The sequence below is a fragment of the Thermobia domestica genome, chromosome 13 (assembly GCF_964235325.1).
Source record: "Thermobia domestica chromosome 13, izTheDome1.hap1.1, whole genome shotgun sequence".
NCBI classification, from domain to species: domain Eukaryota; kingdom Metazoa; phylum Arthropoda; class Insecta; order Zygentoma; family Lepismatidae; genus Thermobia; species Thermobia domestica.
This window is the reverse complement of record NC_137466.1, coordinates 62,632,878-62,655,541: the sequence shown is the minus strand read 5'-3', so window position 1 is coordinate 62,655,541 and position 22,664 is coordinate 62,632,878. Positions and strand designations below refer to the sequence as shown.

The following is a 22,664-nucleotide window of genomic DNA, read 5'->3' as shown; positions in this document are numbered from 1 at the left end:
TTAATGGTAAATAATTATTTAATAAACAGCATCATCAACCGCTACTGTAAAAGTAATTTCCTATTGTCATTAATCAATCAAATATGCATATATATATCCATACGCGAGGGAGCAGGCCCACCCAAAATTAAAATCCTAAAGCCTATCCTGTTTGTGTGGGTGAAAATTTAAATTGGTGTTCAACATTCTTCGCACAGTCTTGTCAGGTATAACCAAGGAGAAAATATGGTTAGTAGTGGAATGTTATGGCGGTCTGGTAATAGCCTGCCTTGTCGTTGTAATATTCTCAGACATTTTGATTCTGTAAAGCACACCTGGAGATTTCTGTTTGAACATTGAAACAGCCTATCGGAAATTTCCTGTACCGTACCTATGACAGTATGGTTTTCTTGTTCATAACTTTCTTACGCCAAACGATGACGAAATTATCACTATGCAAAAATCACAGGATCATCTCTGGAACTAGCTCTCTAACACAAGCACACGATATGCACCTCTCCATCCCATGCTCATAACTAAAATAGTCAGAAGGTGGTCATTTTGGGCTTGATTTCAATTTCTAGAATTACCCATTTACGACAAGTTTGTTGGAGACATGGTTTCTGAAAATGAGTCTATATCAAGTCTCCCGGCAGTGCGCTAAGCAAAGTTCTCTGGCTGCAGCACGCCATGTATGTATATATTTACAGGAAGCAACTCATGCATTTTTCGAACGATTCGCTTCCCATAATGATAGTTTAATTAAAATTGGCTGCGTCACTACCCTGCAATAGGCCATGTCCCATATAAAATGTCAATGTCTTATTTAAAACCATTTATGAGACAGAAGGCCATGAAATTCTCAAATTTTGGCGAAGACTGACTTGTCAAAACCCAAAATACAATTCCTGTAGACGTAAAAACTTAAAATTTGATAGAAGTGTGGGATTTGCAATATAAGTAAAAGTGAAAAAAATCAATAACTGTAAAATTTCACCTCCAAGGGGGAAAGGCCAAAATGACGTCATTTCATTTTTTTTAAGGTACTTCTTGTAGACATGGAAACTTGTAATTCTGCACAAATGTATAATTTGAGATATAAGTAAAGGGGGGTGGAATCCGAAAACTGGAAATTTCCTCCTCCAAGAAGAAAAACTAGGAGGGGTAGTTTTTCTTTGGGGTGAGTTTTCTGGGACAATTTTCTCAAAAAACGACTCAGGCAATTTTGTTGGTATTTCATAAATTAATATTTCATTATTATTCCGATAATGCTATATACATAACTTCAATGAGAATATCCACAAGGGTAAGTTTTTTAAAACCATATTGTAAAATGCAACTCATGCAATTTTGTTATTTTATGAACAAATATTTCATTAATAACGTAACATAAGTCATTTTTATGGAGCGATCTACAAAGGATAGTTTATTTTTGGGAATGTGTTTCCTTTGGGTAAAGTTTTTAGAAATATAAGATATTTTTACGAAAATGAGTCCAAATTACATTTTTGTTTCATTTGGGATACTTTTTAATGTTGCCTTTGGAATGTTGCCTTTGCGATAAATCTGTTTCATGCTTCATTTATACATTCATGTTCGTATTGTCTCATATTAAGTAAGACAATATCTTGAAGTGGGCTCACACTCGTATGGTGGGGAACTTAAATGAGAGGAAGTCAGATGCCCACCTGTTCCCCGCACGTTACGGCACTGTTGAACGCTGTGTCATACTGTATATTACTTACTTTCTATTATTTATTATATGTTATAGGCATATTATATGTTATATTTATTATATGTTATAGCCATTCGTATAACAATATATCTACTACTATACAACGTATTAAATTAATACAACGTTTTAAATTACAGGAAAATGTTCAAATAAATTAAAAATCTGATCTCTCTTAAATTAAGAACAGTAATGAAAGTTTATTTTGTGAGTCCTTGGATGTTGCGTTAAGGAAAAAACTCATAAAATGTTTTAAGTAAATATTTTTTTTCTATTAGGAGAAACACGGACATTACCCAGAAGCGATGAGAATAGATATCAGGATTTCGAAATGCGAGTGTAGAGAAGAATGGAGAGAATAACCTGGGCAGAACGGAAAATAATTAGGCGGTGTTAGAAATAGTGGAGGAAGAAAAAAAAACAATTTTGGATATAATTAGAAAGAGGAAGAGAAAACGGTTGGGAAATTGGCTGGAAAGGAACTGTATCATTACGGACGTGGTATAAGGTATTGAATCAGAAAACAGAGAAAGGGAGCGAAAGAGGCTGCACTTATGGACGGTATTAAAACATAAACTTCCATCGTGAAGACAAAAAGGTTAGCTGAAGACCGTGATGCATGGAAATTTCTCAGTTGTGGCCAGTTACCTGCTAATAATGGCAGAATACCTATGATAATGTTGATGATTATTACTCTTAAACAATTCCTGATACAGAAAAACTAAACACCTATTTGAATTCAGCTCTCAAATGAATATAAGGAAGCACAACTTTTTTTTTTCTCTAAAAATAGAAAACAAGTTTCCTTTTGTAACATAGTAATGATTGAGAACCCCTGCTCTAGTACGTAATATGTGTTGTGTAAATCGCCCTTTTGTTTACTACTTCGATGCAAGGGTCATCCCTTGAAATAATATCATTTGTCTGTCTTACCCACAAAGAGTACATTCTTGTCTGTGGTCATACCTTCTGTACAGTTTTGTGAGTATGATATAATTCCAGTCATTTTTTTCTTGGTATGGTATTGTAATTTTCGCAAATATGGTACCTGTGTAGCTCATATTTTCTATAACCCTTTTTAATTCATAAGAAACAATTATGAAGAATTTAATTGGTAACAATTTTTTTTATTTCCTTGTAACTTTTCTTTAACACTTATGGTTTAATAAATTTTAAAAGAATGTTTCTAGTTCCCGGTTTCTCCTTCTTTTATAAAGTACACACATATTGATTTATTTCGCCAAAGCTGAAACCTCATTAAAAGTTCTGTTCGCTTTCTTTGTCCATCCGCTTTCCTTTTCATTTTCACCACAGAATAACCTAATCTTACGTAGATGATTACGATAAGTCACGCTAAAACAAACTCAAATTCAAGTAAATAAAAAATTTAAGAAGGAAAGAAGGAAGAATTATGACCAGGAAGGTACTAAAGTTTTTTGCTTGGTTGCGTTACATTTAATCTCTGCGGTATTATCAGCTAAAGGAGTTGAGGACTTTTTCCTGCTAGGGGACTCTTAAATCGATTGTTTTAGTGTATTATTTTAGCATTTGTACAGTAGTAGGTGTAGGACCTACATAAAAACCCAACAGGTTTTAAATACTTGAAAGTGCTATTCTGAAAATAAAATGATTGATGAGGTTTCTTAGTATCCTATTAGTTTAATATAGTTTCAACATAGACACACCATATCACTTTTAATAGAGTTCCGAACTATGCTATGTGCAATTGCTATATGTCTTGTAGAGGTTTTATGTCCATCCGCCCACCTGTTGATAGGTATCATAGAAAAAATGGAGAGAGAGTGAGAAGTGGTATTCTGGTATGGATTCAGCGTCTCAAGAATTGGTTTCATCTCCGTCTTTATCATTCTACTAAAACTGGAAATGCTGGCATCCAGTGTAATTTCCCGTTTAATAATTCATTCTGATGGAACAAAGAGGTAACAAAACACGAAAAACAGTTTCTTTGGTTTGAATTTACTGACGCAAAAATAGGCCCAATCTCGGGTTTAACCTTTCATTTTACCCCAGAAGTTGTAAAAAAATCTATCACTTCCGGTCTTAACATTGAATTTTCATGCAGCAAGGAATGATAAAATATAAGAAGGTATTGCTTTTATGTAGAGATTCAGAGTGTCAAGAGTAGAATCTACCCTCTTCCTTGAGATTGAAACCAGAGGTAATATTCTTCATCTATCATTTCTAGTAAGAATAATGGCCCCGCGTAGCTCATTTCCTAATTCTCTTGCCTTTGATACGAGTTGTCCCGGGTTCGATTCTTGGTGAGGACACTCGGTCGGGAACGATGTAACAGCTTTTTCAGGACAGCTTTCGTGACTGAAGTTTTTCCTGGGTTTTCCTCACTCGCACCAGTCAAATACCGGCACTTTCACCTAACATAATAATCTCAGGCCGCTTCCTTCCTTCCGACTTCCATTCTTCTTTCCTAATTCTGTGGGTAGTCTGATTCCTAGCCTCATACGTGATAAGTTAACATGGTCATACATGCCGAAAGTCCATCAATCTAATCCTAATTGTAGCGAGGATATTGAACCTCTGTAGTTTCAAAATCTACTATAATTCCACAATGTAAAATGAAACCTCTTGTTTTAAAATGATTCTATAATATTGCTTTCCGTGTTTGAGTCAGATTATAAGATCAATATTTTATTCACGGCCATAATGTTTCATCAATTCCAACCTGGATCTATACATTAATTTTTTGCTAAAGTTAAATTTAACGCTTATTACAAAAATAATAGCAACTATAGCCATAGATAACATGCCAATGCTTAGTCAAGTCAGTTTACCGTTACTCGTGACGTCCTCTGAAGTTAAAGCAATGCAGAGCTTGATTAATACTCAAATAAATGATCATTGGACGGCACGACAAAGCGACCTAGTAGATTTAAGGTGGTGATGAAATCAAGAAGCATTGCAGACTAATATAGGAAGGAATTTGTTCAAAATGGTTGGTTGCTGAGAAACGTTAGAGAAAGAAAGAGAAAGATATCTTCATCCAGCAGTAGATTGACAATTATAGATAATGATTTGATTAAAAATAAGTGAGTTTAGTTTCATATTATGAAGCTATGATTGAGTAACAAAGTATACGGGACCAATATTCTAACCAGAAGTGACAGAATTATCAGTTCCTGTTTCACTAGGTGGGTGAAGTGGGAGCCGGAACCTACTTTTGGGATGCTCAACCTATATATATATACCCCTTAAGAGATCCGGGGTTTTTTGGCTATTTTTTAGACTTTCAGTCAAACAGCTACTGCATCGTCACTATTTATCCTAGGATCATGGTTCATACCTCATTCTCTTCAGAATGGAGCTGGCTTTCAAATGATACCACTTGCAAGCTCATACCATATACCAGGAGCGGGAAAAATGATGTCAAAGGGAAAATTTCCGAGGGAAATTTTTTCTCGCACTTTGGCCCCCCCTGGAGCGACCCTGTGTGAACGTAGACATCTAAAAAAATGTGATAAATAGTACTTGGTATACTGAATGTGTGTGCCAAATTTCAAGTTTCTATCTTGAATACCAAGGGCGGGAGAAATTTTATTAGGAATTCCCACCATGCCCCAAATTACCGTAAAACACCATGATCTCAGGTAAGAAATTTCCTGAGACATCCCTAATTACCCTAGGGTCATATTTCGCCCATCACTCTCTTCAGAATAGAACTGCCTTTCAGGCGGTATGACTAACGTGTCCCCATCATGTATCTAAGGCGGGAAAATGAGGAAAAACGGGATTTTTTGGTTCTAAATATCCTTTTTTCAATTTTTAGCCCCTCTGGACTCCCCTGTTTTAACGCAGAGATCTGAAAAAAATCTGATAAAAACTACTCGGTGGGCTGAATGTTTATGCACAATTCCAATTTTCCAGGTGCAAAAGTAAGCCCGCCAAAAAAAAAATACCGACAATGTCCCATATTCCCGTATTCAGAGGGAAATTTTTAAACACTCCCTGAGACATCCTTAATTACCGTAGGGTCGTGTTTCGCCCATCATTCTCTTCAGAATAGAACTGCCTTTCAGGCGGTACCATTCACTTTTCCCCATTATGTATCTAAGGCGGGAAAATCCCGTGAGAGGGATTTTTTGGTAAAAATTTCCCTTTTTCAACGTTTAGCCCCTCTGTACCCCCCTGTTTTAACGCAGAAATCTAAAAAAAATCTGGTAAATACTACTCGGTGGACTGAATGTGCACAATTTCAATCTTCTAGGTGCAAAAATAAGCCAACACAAAAATAGTACCGAAAATGTCCAAAATTCGCCTATACAGAAGTATATTTTGATAAAAATTCCCTGACGCTTCCCTAATTACCCTAGGGCTATGTGTCGCACATCATTCTCTTCAGAATAGAACTGCCTTTTAGGCGGTACCATTCACTTGTCTCCATCATGTATCTAAGACGGGAAAATGAGGAAAAACGGGATTTTGGGGTAAAAATATCCCTTTTTTCAACTTTTTGACCCTCTGGATCCCCCCCTGTTTTAACGCAGAAATCTGAAAAAAAATCTGGCAAATACTACTCGGTGGACTGCATGTTTGTGCAAAATTTCAATCTTCTACGTGCAAAAATAAGCCCGCCAAAAATACATTACATAACCCCCCAAAAAAAAGTATTACACGAAAATATAAATTTTAGACTTATGACGTCATCACCTCCTATGTCTCGACACAGGAAGGTGTGAAACCATCCGTAATGTCTTCTGCAATGCCTGTGGACTTGAGAAAAATAAAACCGGACGAAAAAGCTCAAATAGGAGAGTTATAACGCAATGTACCATGAAACACCCCGTATGGTACAAATTGTACCATGGGATATATATAATAACAATTTATCACTATCCTTTACCGTTTCTGTTGCAGGGGCGGATCCAGGACAGACTTCTGGGGGGGGGTTGTAATACTGCTTTTAGAGCTACTTTTAAGAGCTCCAAATTCTGGGGTGGGTTTTATTTATATATAAAATAAAAAAGTTTCCTCTTCTGGGGGGATTGCTCGATCGCCCCCTGGATCCGTCCCTGTTCTGTTGTATGAAATCTAACACTAAAACTGGAAGCGACAAATTTCTACAACTTACATATTCAGTATAGAGCTTAAGGCCGAGATTGAACATATTCTTAGGTCACTAAATTCATATAAAAGAAACTGTTTGTCGCCATCTATTATCGTTGTTGCTCTATCGGGATCAATATCAGAACGGGAAGTAGCACTAGATGTCTAATATTTCCAGTTTCAATAGACTGATAAGGGCGGGTACGACGTTAGTTCTAAGAGTCCTGAATCCACACGAGAAGTTTTTCGCTGTTTTTCTCTATTATTTCTTTTCTTCCTCTATAGTGATCAAATATTGAAGCCGGAAATGATATATTTGTGTCACTGCTGGTTATAATAGAGACATCACAGTCCAAATTGAACCTACTTTAGGATGCTAAAATTCATATTTAGAAAACGTTTTTCGCTATTTATGTATGTACTGCTGATCTTACTGTAGGATTATGAGGAAACGTTTCTTCCTAGTATTAGCCATTTTTGGCTCTAGAATATTGTAATTAATAAGCAATTGTTAATTTCTGCCATCTAAAGGTGTTTAAGGCTCATGGGCTCATTCTAATTGTACACTACTAATATATTTTGAAATGAGAGATGAGTAGACCGACAGTGATTTATAAAATGAAAAGTAGTAGTAAAACCTGAAAAGGTTCGCCGCCCATGGCATAATCTATGTATCTGAGATTTTGAAAAAAACATATTACTTACTTAATGACATATATTTGATATGATCTTTAAGACTTTATCACGTCATGAACATAAACATAACACTATATAGCATTAGCTTCAGATTTAATTAGTAAGATTAATACAGTTCGTTCTCGCTTAACAAATCAAGTAATGCATCTTGATATGTAAGTGAATACAAACACTGTAATGTTAAGTGATCCTGGAGGTATAGTTTATTCCATTTTGTGTTAAAGTTTCCTGTAATACAACAAAAATTGTTAAGAGTACAGTGTATTCACTAGTATTATACAACAGTAGTAAAATTAGTGAAAGAGATTTTACATTGTTAATAGTGTATATAAATAGTGCTGCCCATGAGACGAGACAAGAAATAAAGTCCCCCCCCCTCTCCTCTAGTTTTGTAAATGTATGTACAACAAACTTTATGCCCTGATTTTCTTAATTTCATCTAGAACCAACCAGAATCCTTTTGCATCCACAACATTCAAACCATATATTTATCACTGAAGGATATTATATAATAATTTGTGTATCTTTAAAAATGTTGTTAAGTTATCTTCATTGTGTTTGTACAATCCTTTTTACCAATTTATAGTTGTTAAACTATGAATCAAGTAACACTAAAACAAAGTTCGTGATTTAAGACTTGGGTGAACTAGTTTTGCGTACGAGTCTCCAGAAATTTCTCATCTCGTCTCAAATTTGAAAATTTATTTGTCATATTTTCGAGATGAGACGAGACGATGAAAATTTTTCGTGGGCAACAGCATGTATAAGGCTGAGGGTAGGGCACTGATATACTGTACAGGGTGTTTCAAAATGAATATCTTGGTTTTAATCAGGGTTTAAAAAAAACGGGTATTTTTTTAAAAAACAACCTACCTGGGCCCATATGGGTTTTCCGGGTGTTTTCAAATTTTATTGGGTTTTTCGGGTTTAATTTGCTTTTTTTCGAAATATTTCAATATCTTCGTGGTAAAAGTGTTAAAATGTGATTTATATTTCAAGAGTGTCATTGTCGCAACTTGCACCAATTTTCTGTTCACTACTGTTTTGAAAAAATGGCCGCCATTTTGAAATTTTACATTGGATCGCCAAGACAATCAATACAGCAAATTTAGAACGTCTCTTGCTTATACCTTCAAAACTTCAACTTAAATGTCCGAAAACTGCACTCTGTAGCGTGGATACACGCTAGTTGAAAAATGGCCGCCATTTTGAAATTTATGTTGGATCGCCGCGAAAACACATATACAGCCAATTTTGAGTGTCCCGTGCTTCTACTCTGAAAATTTGTATTTAAAAGACCGAAAATTGCTCTTTGTAGCGTGGATACCCGCTATTTTTTTTTAAAAAAAATGCTGCCATCTCGAAATTTTACGTTGTATGCCGCCAAAATCTATACAAGGAATTTAGTGTGTCTCATGCTTGTACCCTGAAAATGTAAACTAAAAGACCGAAAGTTGTAGCCTGTAATATATGTGTGGTACAGGCAGACAAACGAACAAATGTAGATTGAATCATTCCAGAGCCTCAATAACGTTTGTCAAATAGTTACCAAATATATTAATTTAAAACAAAGATATAATTCATGTATTATAAAATAAATGTTTTAAAATATCTTATATGGAAAATATTTTCCAGCATAAAATAAATGGTTTTATTGTTGAAGTTCTCTTCGGATACTTTGCGCGTTCAATTATAGGAATTTCCCTAGCACTAGCAAGACGGTTCTTTCCCGAAAATCAATTTAAAACAATTAACAAAGAGATAATTCATATTTTATAAGGCAAACGTTTCAAAATGTCTTAAATTAAATTAAATATCTTCCGGCTTAAAATAATAGTTTTATTGTTGAAGTATTCACTTCTGATACTTTGTGCTTTCAATTGCGGGAAATTTCCCGAGCACTTCTTTCATGACGGGTCTTCCCCGAAAATGCAGCTTTCTTTAATGTACATCGACACTTCCACTAGTACGGAAGTTTGAATTGAGCACTTGAAATAGTAGCGTTACATAGTCTTCGAAACTCCGAGCATTAAACTTCTTAAATTTAACAAGAATTTTTACGCTATTGTTGGTGTTGATTCTACAGAATGCTTATTTGAAGAGTAGTAACTAATGACTAAACTAAATTACTGTTGTTGGAAAATGAAATTTTACTGAAGAATACTTGTGTTACCATCAAATGTATGAAAGAATACTAACGTATTTACATATTTACTGGTGGTACAGGCACCTATAGCCTTAAACTCGTCAAATGTATGAGGGATAACGTCCCACGGCGTCGCCGAGCACACTATTCACGGAAAGTATTTTCTAAAATATAAAATTGCATATTTTACTTCAAATAGGCTATAAACACAATCCATACATTAATTTGTTCTATAATTATCCCAAGCTGAGGTAAGCTTTTTTATTCATTCAGTTCATTCAGAACTTTATGTAGTTTTTTAACATTGAATGTTGTTGTATACTCTAACATGAAAGCATCTAATTCGCCCAAGGGAAGTCCAAAATCTGACAAAAATCACCTTCAATGTGATCACCTTAGTTGTACCGATAATATACTAGCAAAAAGCTCAAAAACCCTGGTGGATTTTAAAGTGGGTTTTTTTCAGGTGGGTCCAACCCAAAAAAAACCTGCGGGTTTTTTCGGGCTGGGTCCACTTGGGCAAACCCTGGTTTTAAGGTTTTGTAGTATTTATTACATTAAACCTACAATTATAAATAATACATGAAATGAAAGAGCAACTCAAATAGTTTTTGCTACAAGTTTTTAATGTGAGCACCATTCGTCACACGGCACACATCGAGTCGATATACGAATTCTTCCCAAACCTTGATCAGAGTGTTGGGAGTAATTATTGCAACAACTGCTTCAATCCTCTTCCTTAAGTCGGGTAGGTCAGCTGGTAGCGGAGGCACATACACATTATCCTTTATGAGTCCCCAAAGGTAAAAATTGCATAACGTTAGATCTGGTGAACGTGGAGGCCAATAAAGTTTCCGCCGGGATATGACACAAAACACATTCAATTTAGGGGGGAGGGAGTATTATTGCAACTGTACCATCTCGTGCGGATTTGCTTACTCCCAACTGCGAACATTATGAGTGTTCACATCGTCATTTAGGTGAATTGTCGATTCATCACTAAAGACGACACTAAAGACATCATCCAGAAAATCTTCATCGTCATGCAGCAACTAATCGCCATCTTTGCTACTAGCGCGCTTTCTAACGGCAGACAGAGGAAACAGTGCATGCGCATGCGTGCGTACAAAACTGAGTTGCTCATTCATTTGATTTATCATTTGTAATTCTAAGTTAATTGTAATAAAAAGTACAAAGCCTTAAAAACTTAGATATTCATTTTGAAACATCCTGTATTTGAGATCGCGCATGTATCCTGTAGTTTTTTTTCGAACATCCGTAATGTGTTTCCGTTTTGTTCACTTACCTTCTATTTCATGTTCGTCCCTTTTTCCGTATCTTCCGTTGGGGTAGAACTGTTGGGCAGATGAAGCGACGAGGAGAGACGAAAGGGTTACTAGCACTAATGACACGGCTAGAAGCTGTCGGCTTGACGTAGACAGTGTTACCATATCTGAAAATAAAAATGAAAAAAATATATTAGAGTTTTCTGTTAACTTTTATACTGGAATAATAAAGGGTTCATAAAAATTCTTGTTTTTCCTTTAAGAAAAAGAAAAAAAGAAAAAGAAAAGAAAAATAAAGTAAAAGAAAGATGAAATCTATTTTAATATGTACGGTCATGTCCAAAATGATTGTCGCATATCTATAATTGTCTTTTTGTAAGAATATAATTTGATAATGATTTTGCAGGGTACTTTTAATACTGATACTATGTGTATAATCGGGAAATGTTTATTTCTTTTAAATTTCATAGGAAAAGAACTATAAATACGAAAATTAGAATGAGTAAGAAATGTTGCTAAATGGACAAGAAAGTTTTATTTTCGTTTTATTGTTCTTATTTACTGCTCTTTTGACATGAAATTTCCCACATACATATCTTTGCCGATTATACACATACTAACATTATAAGAAATATTGAGCGAATTCGTTGTCAAATTATATTCATACAACAACATATTTATAGACATGCGACAATAATTTTGGACATGGGTGTACAGTGGATAAGTTTTTTTTTTTCCCGTTGCAGTAGAACTAGCATTCCTATCACAAATCGATGTAGCTCCCCTTTAGTTTACCTCGATGATTAGACGTGTGCTTCAATGCATTACAAGTCTAAATAAAATTCCCAACATCATTATTTTCCTAGGAACATATATATTGATAACTAATAATTAAAGCCATGGTCAATCAGCTTAGGAAATGAGGAATTGTCTTGAAACATATACATATCTCTGTGTATGCGGTGTGTGTGTGTGTGTGAATGCGGACTCTTTCTTCCGTTTAGCAGTTGTGATGACATAACCTTTGTGTTCTAAGATAATGGAACAGTTTTACGTAGAGGAACTAAATAAGGAGAAAATGAAAGAAAAACATACCGTCGTTCATTCTCATTTTCACCTGTGTTAATTAGTATTTGAGTGCCTTTGCATAAAGAGTTTTTCGTTCTATTCTACTTTGAGAAATGATTTAAGCATTCTTTAGCATTAATAACAAATGGGTATAAGGAAAACTACAACACTCGAGTTTATTTTGAGATCCCAATACCACTAAATAATCTTTAATCATTGATACAGAAATTTTTTATAGGAAAGAGAACATTTATATATACACAATAGTGTCCAACCTGGAGCGGGGGGACATGAAGAGAAGAAAAGAGGCGCAAGCTACTGACAGAAATAAATTGTTAACACTTGAAATGACAATTTACAATGAGGTAGTAGCGGAGCGGTCGCTGCGCAATGAAATAGGGTTATTTCCTCAACTGTCTATTTCCCCAACTTTCCAGAAAGGTGTCATTTCCTCAAGTGCTTATCTTTCTTCTTAATCTGATGATCATTAACCAAAAGAAGGAGCACAACTGCTGAAATTCTTAACTAATACAAGAAAGAAGAGGGGTGATACTTCGCTGCTGGCTATTTGAGCTGTTGCTGATAACTAGGGTTGCAGGGTGTCAAATAAAATCATACTTTATCGAACAAAATTGCATATAATGTTACCTGTTTTATATTAATCCAACTGAAAATGAACGTAAGGTATATCTGCAGAGTGAGCAGTTTTACAATGAATTCATTGAACTGTTCTTTAGAAACAAATTGAACTGTTCTCAAGATAGAATCACTACACGGATTTATTCTTTAAATCCCTTAAAATCTAAAAGTCCTGGGTAAAGTATTGTGATATGGAACAAGTCACACGGACAATGAGAAGTTACACTAATCAATTGCCGAGTTTCTATTGACACTGTTGGAACCATGTTCCTCCAATATTTGTTGAATAAATTATATATTATTATCACTTTTGAAGGAAATGATCTATTTTAATTCAAACTTTAGTTCATTGGTCAAACTTTCTATTGACACGTAAGCTTACTAGTAGTTCTGTATAAGACCAAGTTAAAAGAGTGTGAGGTAAACAGTTTGCGCTGCTCTTTTCAATCGTGAGATCTTGGATTCAAATTTCAAGTCTGTGTATCCTGATTAGGCGGGCTAATTTTCTCATTCTTAACACGATGATACCTTCCTGGCCGGCTTTTTCCCAAATTTTCTTTTACTTGTTAATCTTTCAGAGTGAAAAGACTTTCCGGTTGTATCTGAAACTGAAAGTAAATAAGTTTCCTTGAGCGCTTAAAACCTTGCACTCAGAAGAAACATTGTTTCTATTATTAAAATCGCTTATGTCTTCAGTGATTTGAAGCTGTAACTGTCGGGAACTTACAGTTGTGTCGTACCCCAAAAGTTCCATAATACCTATTCATTTATTTAAATTTATTTTCATCATTTGAAAACACGACAAATTCTAATGAAATTAACGGTTTTCTTTTAAAAGCCATCCGACGTAGAATTGATGTTATTCTACATTTTTAAACAAATCTAAAGTACGCAAAAGGCATTATTATGCTTTATAGAACTTAGTGATCCAAAACAGTGCTATTCAACCTTTTTTTTTTTTTTTTTGTACCCCTAAACACAATTTGCCATTTAATTGTGTATTGAAGCTGTTTAAAAGAAATTAAATCGAAATGAACATATTAAACGTAATACACGTTTTGTTAATTAAAAAGGGACAAAGAGAGACTCAACAAAATGACAATCTGTGGGCCAATCAAAAAACTATTTACAGGGGGATAAGTACACATTCGGAAAAATTAATATGAGAAATTTCAAAATATATGGGGGACATCCAGTTCTACTGAGGAGGATTTTCGCCTCATCCTCCCTGATAATTTGTACACTGAAGACAATGTTAAAAATGCAAAAACTAAAAGTAACTTTAGACCTTGCACTCAGAGATAACTGAGCTTGTTTCCAGAACGCCAACTACTCTATTCTTGGTCGAATCTTCGAGAGTGCGAGAATCAAAGCTGATTTTGGATTCAAGGAATTTCTGTGTTTCGTTTTCATTTATGTTAATGCAGAGAAACACTGTTCACACAAATATGTTGATGGAATGGAAGAAGTTGTGAAATAGCATTGTCACTAATTTCATTTTACTCTTTTCGAGCATAAATACAAAAGTCACAAATTGACAAGTTATCGAATTTCATTTGCACTGAACTGTCAACGGACATTTCCAGCAGACCAACAGAAGCAGCATTACGTACCCCCAGAAATATCTTCGCGTACCCCCGGTTAAATAGCACTGATCTAGAACATGGGAAGCACTAAGAAATAGAATAGTAAGAGTTTTGATATGGTATATTTAGGTGCTAAGCCTAACACGATAAATTTATGAGGTCATAACATTATTATTGAATAATAATAAATAATTTATGGGTAGCAATCCTAGTTTTTTTTTTTTTTTTTTTAACAGAAAATCTATCCTGTATCTCATTCCGTCAACTAGACCAAAAGATCTTGTGATACATGTACATTATTTGGTCAAAACAATGATAAATGTTTTTAAAAGTAATAGTGTGACTCAGTTTTATCGAGATCTGTATTACCACTGTTCGAAGTGGAAAAAAAAAAAGCAGAGGCGGTATGTTTTATTATGATTTTGACTCAATATATCTGTTATTTAAATATTGTCTTGATCATTGAAAAAACAGAGATGGTATGTCCTCATTACTGAAAAAACAGAGACGGTATGTCCTCAATACTGAAAAACCAGAGACGGTATGGCATACCACCGTATACTGTCTCACTTCGACCACTGTGTATTATCATATTGTTTTGTTTTCAATACTGGAGAATTTACTATAGTTTTCTTCAATACACCTGTTTCGAATTATATTAGACACAATCCAAGAAAGTAATATGATTTACTGAGGCAATCGTGCGTATAGGACAATTTATTTTACACAATATCGCCTGTAATTATTTATTGAGTATTTAAAGAAACCTTTTGTTTTGAATGGTTCAGATGCAGGTGATATTGTTTAAATACTCATAGCCTTCGTAATTCAAAAATGGGATACTGAAAACGTGAAAACTGCTATGATTGAAAAATGAAAATGAAATCTTTAAGTTTTACGTCACACGTTTATGCCGGATAGGCTAAAGGAAACGGTGATGATGAGAGGAATGAAGAAAGTGGGAGGAAACGGGAGAACCCCGAGCAAACCCACGAGCACGGCGTTTGTCCACCACAAAGTTCACACGGCGCGAGCTGGGATCGAACCAGGGACCCCAAGCACCGGAGGTGAACGCTCTGTCACTGAGCCACCGCACCCCCTGCTACGATTGAATTCTAAATTGAAAGCTTGTGTAGTCTATATAGTTGAGGAATATTCAGATGTCCTTTGATATAAAAGACCTTCATTCTTAAAATTTAATAGTAAAATTTTTTCTAACCAGTTGCAATATTGTATTTATTTTATCACGTATAGAAATCATATCCCCCTATTCTGGCTGTTGGCCAAGATTTGTATCTCTGTCTTCGATTTCTAGTTCATGATCTATATCAAGATAAGGCACTTGAGGAAATGTCCCACATTTTCTGGACTTGAGGAAAACGTACTTTAGGAAATAACCCGATACCCTGCGCAATGGGGGTCCTTATAGATGAGAAATATGTGTGTGAATTCTATATCTTACTGTAGGAATGCATGTAAGGCGACGACACTCCGCTACCATCACGTTTGTCAGGGTCAGCTTTCTGTGCAAACTTTTGACCTGTGCAGCACCCTTGATCTTTCCCCGTTCACGAGATATTCAGCATTATATCAGCACCTTTGCTGACTTTTGAACACCTCTCACGGTAAAAGGGTTCTGCTTTTGATCCAATTTCATTAGATATTTTTTTGTGTGTGTTTAATTTTATGTTATAGTCGTACACTATTTCATATTCGTACATTGTGTCTTCACTAATGTCCTATCCAGGTACCGCAAACTAATTACCTGATCTTTTTCCTCCCGTCACACTTGTATATTTGAGAATAATCACTTTAGTTCCAATCACCGTTGCTTTCATGTTTCTAACGTTTATTTCCACATTCCTCGCAGCTCTTCCTCAAGTCTTCCAATATTTCATTAATTTTCTTTTCAGATTTCACTTAGCTACATAAGCTCCCAACGAAAATCAAATCTAAATTTCCATCACCGGAGGCAGTAACAGTATAATAACAATCGAGAAAAATGATTTGCACTATATCGTCATTTGAAATTCAAGTTTGTCAAGTTGATTGTGTACTTCAAAATTAAATTTATTTTTAAAATAATTTCCAAGTTAATTCGTAGTCCGGGCTATCTAGGGAGTTCTAAGAGACTTTTGGGTAGCACAAGAAGAGAATAATGTAAGCAGAATCTTAAGGAGAAGGGTAACAGAAAATCTAACTAGGTTGTCTAACATAGGATAGGATAGGAGCTTTCGTTTTTGCGGCAATAAATATTCAAGCTTCTTACAGTTTATTCAACTTATTAGTACCCAATAAAACAGAATATAATATGATACAAAATGTGATATTTTTACAATTTCACACAATGCATTCAGGAAAAACTGTTTCTAAAACTTTTTCCTCACTGTTTGAATTCTGGTTTATGGTACTGTTAATTTAACGTATTTGTTTTAATACTTCTGTGAAGTAAACTCAGCTGCTGTTAGACCTCTGACGTGTTTATAAATAGTATTAATTCTCAGACAAGAGAGACGTAAAATGGAGCTGAAATGAAAGTAAGACAAATGTCTACGGCTTTCCCTAAATTCCAATCAATTTCAAGATTAGACGCGAGTTCACTTTCTTTGAATGAATTCTTAATCCTTATGAGAAGCGGATGATAGTGTCAACAAACAAAATGCTATGAGTTGCATTGGCGATCCATCATCAGCCTTTTCCCTATTTCTATTCAACTAAGTAATAAGGAACGCCATTTGCCCCTAAGGAAATTTTATAACAAAGAAATCTTTAGTAAGAGACGTAACTAAATGACACCCACCTTAATTCAGTGGGCGTAAATCGGAAATTTAATTATAATAATTGCGAGGGCATATTAAAAAAAAAAAAAAAAACTGAAGTAAATGGATTAGGTGCTAAAACGTCACTGCATATCCATGGTGCAGAAGATGGAAAAGGTTGTTAGCGTGATGAAGAGAAATGCTCTCTCTCTGATTAGTTACATATATATTATTATAGTGCAGCGACATTTGTTTCCCACATACATGTAATTAATAATAATAACTCCACCGTGAAGTGAAGCTCTTTCCACATTTAAAGCTAACCTTTGTATATTGTAAATGCCAAGACTGTGCATAAACTTGGTCGCATAGCAGATATATAAAGTAGAACGTTATCCTTCTATTGTGGTAATCTGGATGTTGTCGTTTGGCATTAGAAACATTATTGTCTGAGACACAAGTTTGCAAACTCTGAAATAAATATAATCATATAGTATTCTTTATGCTACTAGTTATTTAAATTCGTATCAAAATAACCATCTCAAACTGTATAGAAGATTGGAAGCAACAAAAACGAACTATGTATTTTTTAGTTCGTAACATCTCTTACGTTTGTGTGTAGTTTGTTATGAAACTTGTGGCTTCACCCAACAAAACAAACTTGCGAGTCATTTGTCTAGTATCAAGTTTGGAAAATGTGCTCTAAAATCGACAAATATTTAAATGAAAAACGGGATTATATGTGACCTTTTCGGATAAACTGTTTGAAGTAAAATTTTGAAGATAGCTAGCACTTCCTCGAGCCGCGTTTTTGTTAACCCATTTTAATTAAAAAGCATAATCTAAACTTAAGGAGATGCGAAGCAAGTTCAAGATGTATGCCAAAAAGAGGATCTCAGGAGCCCCTGAGGAGGGCAATTTCTATTGATTTCGATTTTGTATTCTATTAAGATTACCTAACTATTTGCATAAATTGGGTGAATTCATCTGAAATGAATTTTAGGACATAGTTATAACTTTAGTACATCTATGTTCTTCCTACTTCATTTAAATTGAAATAGGGAGAAAAGGGGGTCCAAATATACCTTTCAAATATTCTTTCATAAACTATATTCTTCCCGTGCGAAGAAGGGCATTTCAAGTAGTAAACAAAAAATTGTATTTTTTTTAGAACTGGGATATACGAATATGTTCAGAGATAAAGTTAAGTGAACACATTATAGTTATTTTCTTGATACCAAAGAAAACAAACGGTACGTGCAAATTGTCGATAAAATAGTTGCTGTAATTACATTAAAGTGAAAGGAAACTAGCTTATCACCAATGATCATTGTAGACACAACAATCTCTCCTATAAACAGCGATCAAACCTGCAATTTTGAGTATTGTACCGTAATAGATGCCAGAAACGAAGCTCGGTCGCTGCGCGTACGTAGCACAGACTAGAATATTCTATTTTAGTCTGTGGTACGTAGTTCGATATATTGGTTACCATTTTGTCAGATTTATCAACAACTCTCCAGTGTTCACCCAAATATCACCGACACCGATGTTGAGACTTGGCAACATCAGTGATAGACTATTCTATTCTCCTTTTGGGTGTTTATCGTTATAGTCACAGTTATAAAGCCACGTTGACTTTATCACTAAAATTATTTCGATATTTTAATTGATTTAAAAGTTACAGAATGAGCTGTAACTAAAATGGCCCGATAATGAGGTCGAATAGTTGGTTCTAAATGAAACTGCTAACACTAAAAGCTGCAAGAAATAATAAGAGGTAGTGGCACTAGACATATATAAATTGTTCTAAGTAAGTTGGATTGTATCAAACTAAAAGCAATATCTAAAAGTAAAATTGTTTAAAAAGTGAAAAATTGAAACAAGTTTGAAGAATTTTACACTCAGGTAGGTACTTATCTATCCGGCCACCATCTCGATCTTAACCATTTGAACTTATCACTAGATATTCCATCATTAATTTACTCTTAAAAGAAGAAAAAGTAGAAATATGCACAAATAGAAACTTTATTTTTGGCTTACTTACATAGTATTTAATTTTTGATATTTATTCCATCAGCTATCACAGCTATTGTTATTTGATTCTCCAATTTGTATTAGTCGTTTGTCCTATATGCGAATGTGAAATTTTAGCTACTATCGTAAAGTTTTAGCAATGTGTACGTGTTTCTTATTGTTCTATCATTATCTCAAATTACTTGCTACAAATAAAAGTCTCCACACACACACACACACACATAATACATACAGACACACACACACACACTATGACTTTTTATATATTGTAAAATTACTTGATAAAGTAGGAAGTAGGTAGAGCAATTTAGCACACGGAATTCGATTTTCTCCTGCAATCTTTATTATAAAATTCCTGTTATACAGGATCACTATAAGTATGGTCAATACAAAGCTCTTTATGTAATTTGGGTAAATAGGTGTCCCAGGGCTTGGGTAGCCAAGGAAAGGTTTCCCACAGAGCTCCAGGCACGCTAAGTAGAAATGATTTAGGAATCCTCAGTGCTCCAGTCCCACAGAGCTCCAGGCGAGCTAGTGGTTGCGGTTAGGATAGGATCTCTCAGAGCTGCAGGCAAACTAAGAGAGCAAGGATGACAAGCCGAAACTGATGTCGATGAAGACCTTACATGGTGTTTTATATCCTTTCCTCAACAGCGGTGGCGCTAGTGTTCCTTTCCAATCACCTGATGATAACAAGAATGCATGTCGTCTGGTTGCTTGTAGTAGTTGTACTAAGAGAGCACGTGGTTTCGTTTAAGAAGCAGGTGTTTATGTTTACAAATATAGCGAGTCAATTTTTAAACTAAAATTTATTTTTTTTCAAGTTGGTCACTAAAAGTTATTTATTTATTTTTTCAAATTTGTCACTAAAAGTTACATTTTTGGGAGGTAAAGTGACTTTTTCATGTGATTTATGTTTTGCATTCGCAGTTTCCTAAGAAAAATATAAAAACAAATGGAAAAAGGCGGAAACTTATTACTCATTACTCTTCTGAAAGCTGCAATACTTGCTGCCACATGTGAAACAGTCAGCTTTATTCTCACTTCAGCTTTTATTCTTTCTAAAGCACAATGGATGGTTGGTGGATGCTTAAGCTCTCAAGGTGAGGTTGAGAACTCTTTTGTGTCTATTCTTTTTTCTATCATAATAATCTTTTAGTTTTCTCTCGTAATAGTTAACAAACGTTGTGTGTGTTTGTGATTCTTAACGGACACCTCTCAATAGTGGATACCTTCATAAGAGGAGAAACTTTCTTATTCTTCCATGCCATAAATATGTGTGGTTTGGTGTTATGAGAGAGAACCCTTCCTTTTAGAGACACCTCTTATTTACGGACAAAATCGGTTCGATGTCCGTTTTGAGAGGTTTCACTGTATTACTTAGTTAAATAATAATAATAATAAATGCTCAAATGTGTGAACTTCCTTTATTGAACCTATCACTGCAAAGAACTGATATTATTATTATTATTATTATTATTATTATTATTATTATTGTTGTTATTATTATTATTATTATTATTATTATTAGTAGTAGTAGTAGTAGTAGTAGTAGTAGTATTGCAATAGTTGCATAACAAAATATACTGTTTTCTCTGAGTTTGTTCAAAAAATGTATATCACTATTCTGAGAGCACCCACTTTTATTTTGAACATCCCCCCAAGTAAAAATTTCTGGCGTACTTACTGCTGATCCTGATCCTCCTTGGTGCAAACTGGTAGCGGAGTGGACATATTTACACTGTAATAGCCGGAAGAAGAATGACGCAATCAGGATAATCAAAATTCGTACACGCGACCGGAGTCATAACAACTCTAAACACACGTGCAAAGAAGGCAGTATCACAACTTTGAGGGTGTGTTTTGGCGAAAGTCTAGATAATATTTGACTTTCTCTTGTATAAAGCATAGATTATATTCCGTAAGGTTCTAACTTTCTTCCCGATCTAATTAATATATTGAATTCTGTTGCAACCTCTCAATCAGAAAATGAATAAGTGGACCTCGAGATAACATTAGATATTCTCCTGCTTGATACCAAATACGTACTAATCTCAGTGTTTCTCTCCCTCCCTTTGCGTGGACAATCGCCGCTACTGAATGAATCATACACTATTTCCGCGTTCCCTTTAATTAGGGATGTTTTTTAAGGCAACGAAAGTGAATCTACAAACCATCGAATCAACTTCCTTTGCAAACTTTGTTTAACTAATTAGAAGATCATTAACCCAAAGCCAGCTGAGTTTTCGTACGGATGTTAAGACTACTTCAGGGTTTATTTACTAAACATTTTTTTTTTTTTAGGAAGAGAAAATACAAATTGGAAACGAAAAAAAAATGCTTATATTGTTACTTCACTTTTCCTGAAACGCGTAACATACCTTGTATTGTCTTTTCATTAAATTAAGATTCCAAAATTTTCTTCAAGCTCTAACAATCCAGACTTCAGTTCGGTATTTCGCTCCTTTAAACATGAATAAATTAAAATAAACACTAGTATACCTATTGCTATCGAAAATAAAAATGAAACTTTGATGATAAGTTGTAGCTATTTGATGCAGTAGAAATCATATATTTGATCCATTAATTTATTCATGTCTTCTGCTAAAAATCCAAATCGAAATCAAAGTAAAAACTAATTGGCATTTTACACAGATAAATGTTATTACTGGTATATGACGTAGATCGATGTTTAATTCACTGCATTTTTTTTTTTTTGTATGATTCAAATAGCAACAGTTAGTTAAATTTTAGCTTCTTGATTAGATTTTTAGTTTAGCGTTTCTCTCAGCAGCGAGGCTATATGAGACGTAGATATACCGGTACAGCTTAACGTGAAATCCGAACCACATGAGCTCCTGCCGGGAATAGAACCGGGTCTCCCACGCCAAAGGCGCGGATGCTAACCAGGCCCGTAGCCAGCCCCAAAATTTAGGGGGGCCCAACCCAATCATATTATACTTCATCACAATATTAAAGTTCATTTGCAAGCCTACCGTGAAATTTTATAGGGGCCAGCCAAAATTTAGGGGGGGGCCTCTTGCCCCCCCGTGGATAGGTGCCTGATGCTAACCGCTTAGCCAGGAGGGAGCTTTTCAGTTTCTTAACAATAGTACTCAATAAATATTACATGTAAAATATAATCTAGGAAGCAATTTATATTTTCTTTACAATTTTAAAATAAAAACTCCTTAAAGTAAGCTGCAATTAGTGTAATATCTAGTATTTAATTGTCGCCTATTGTAGTTGAGTTGATTTTGAGTTTAACGTCCCTTTCAGCTGATATGAGACGGGATCTACTGATTAACGTGGAATCCGAACCACATGAGATCCCGCCGGGAAATCACCTATTGTAGATCACATTTTTTTTTTTAAAGTTTAACATGATGACACACATATCTATTAATTGATGGTGACAAAGTTGTCAATGCTCAATTCTGCTGGATGATTTTGAGCTACTTCCACAAACTACTTAAAAGTAAGAAGAGCTACAATAAAAAAAGCCATGAATGTTCTCTTGTTAATATATTCCAAGCTCGGCCTTTTTCAAAACGGCCATTTTTAATTATGTTGATAATTGTTAAATGGTTTGGGCGCCGACTCTGGGGGAGACCTGAGCCCTCCTTCAAGTTTGCTTGGGCTTACATGTTTGTATTA

At 34.8% G+C, this 22,664-nt stretch overlaps 1 protein-coding gene across 2 annotated transcripts in view; it reads right to left on the bottom strand.

Annotated features, from left to right (window-relative positions):
• Window positions 1-22,664, bottom strand: part of LOC145669204 (uncharacterized) — a 295,922-nt gene that overhangs the window by 23,211 nt on the left and 250,047 nt on the right. For both annotated transcript variants that reach the window (XM_081737532.1, XM_081737533.1), the window contains one exon: window positions 10,939-11,085. In XM_081737532.1, coding sequence (XP_081593658.1) covers window positions 10,939-11,083 — 145 coding nt within the window. In that variant the 5' untranslated portion in view covers window positions 11,084-11,085. The remainder of the gene's footprint in view (window positions 1-10,938; window positions 11,086-22,664) is intronic.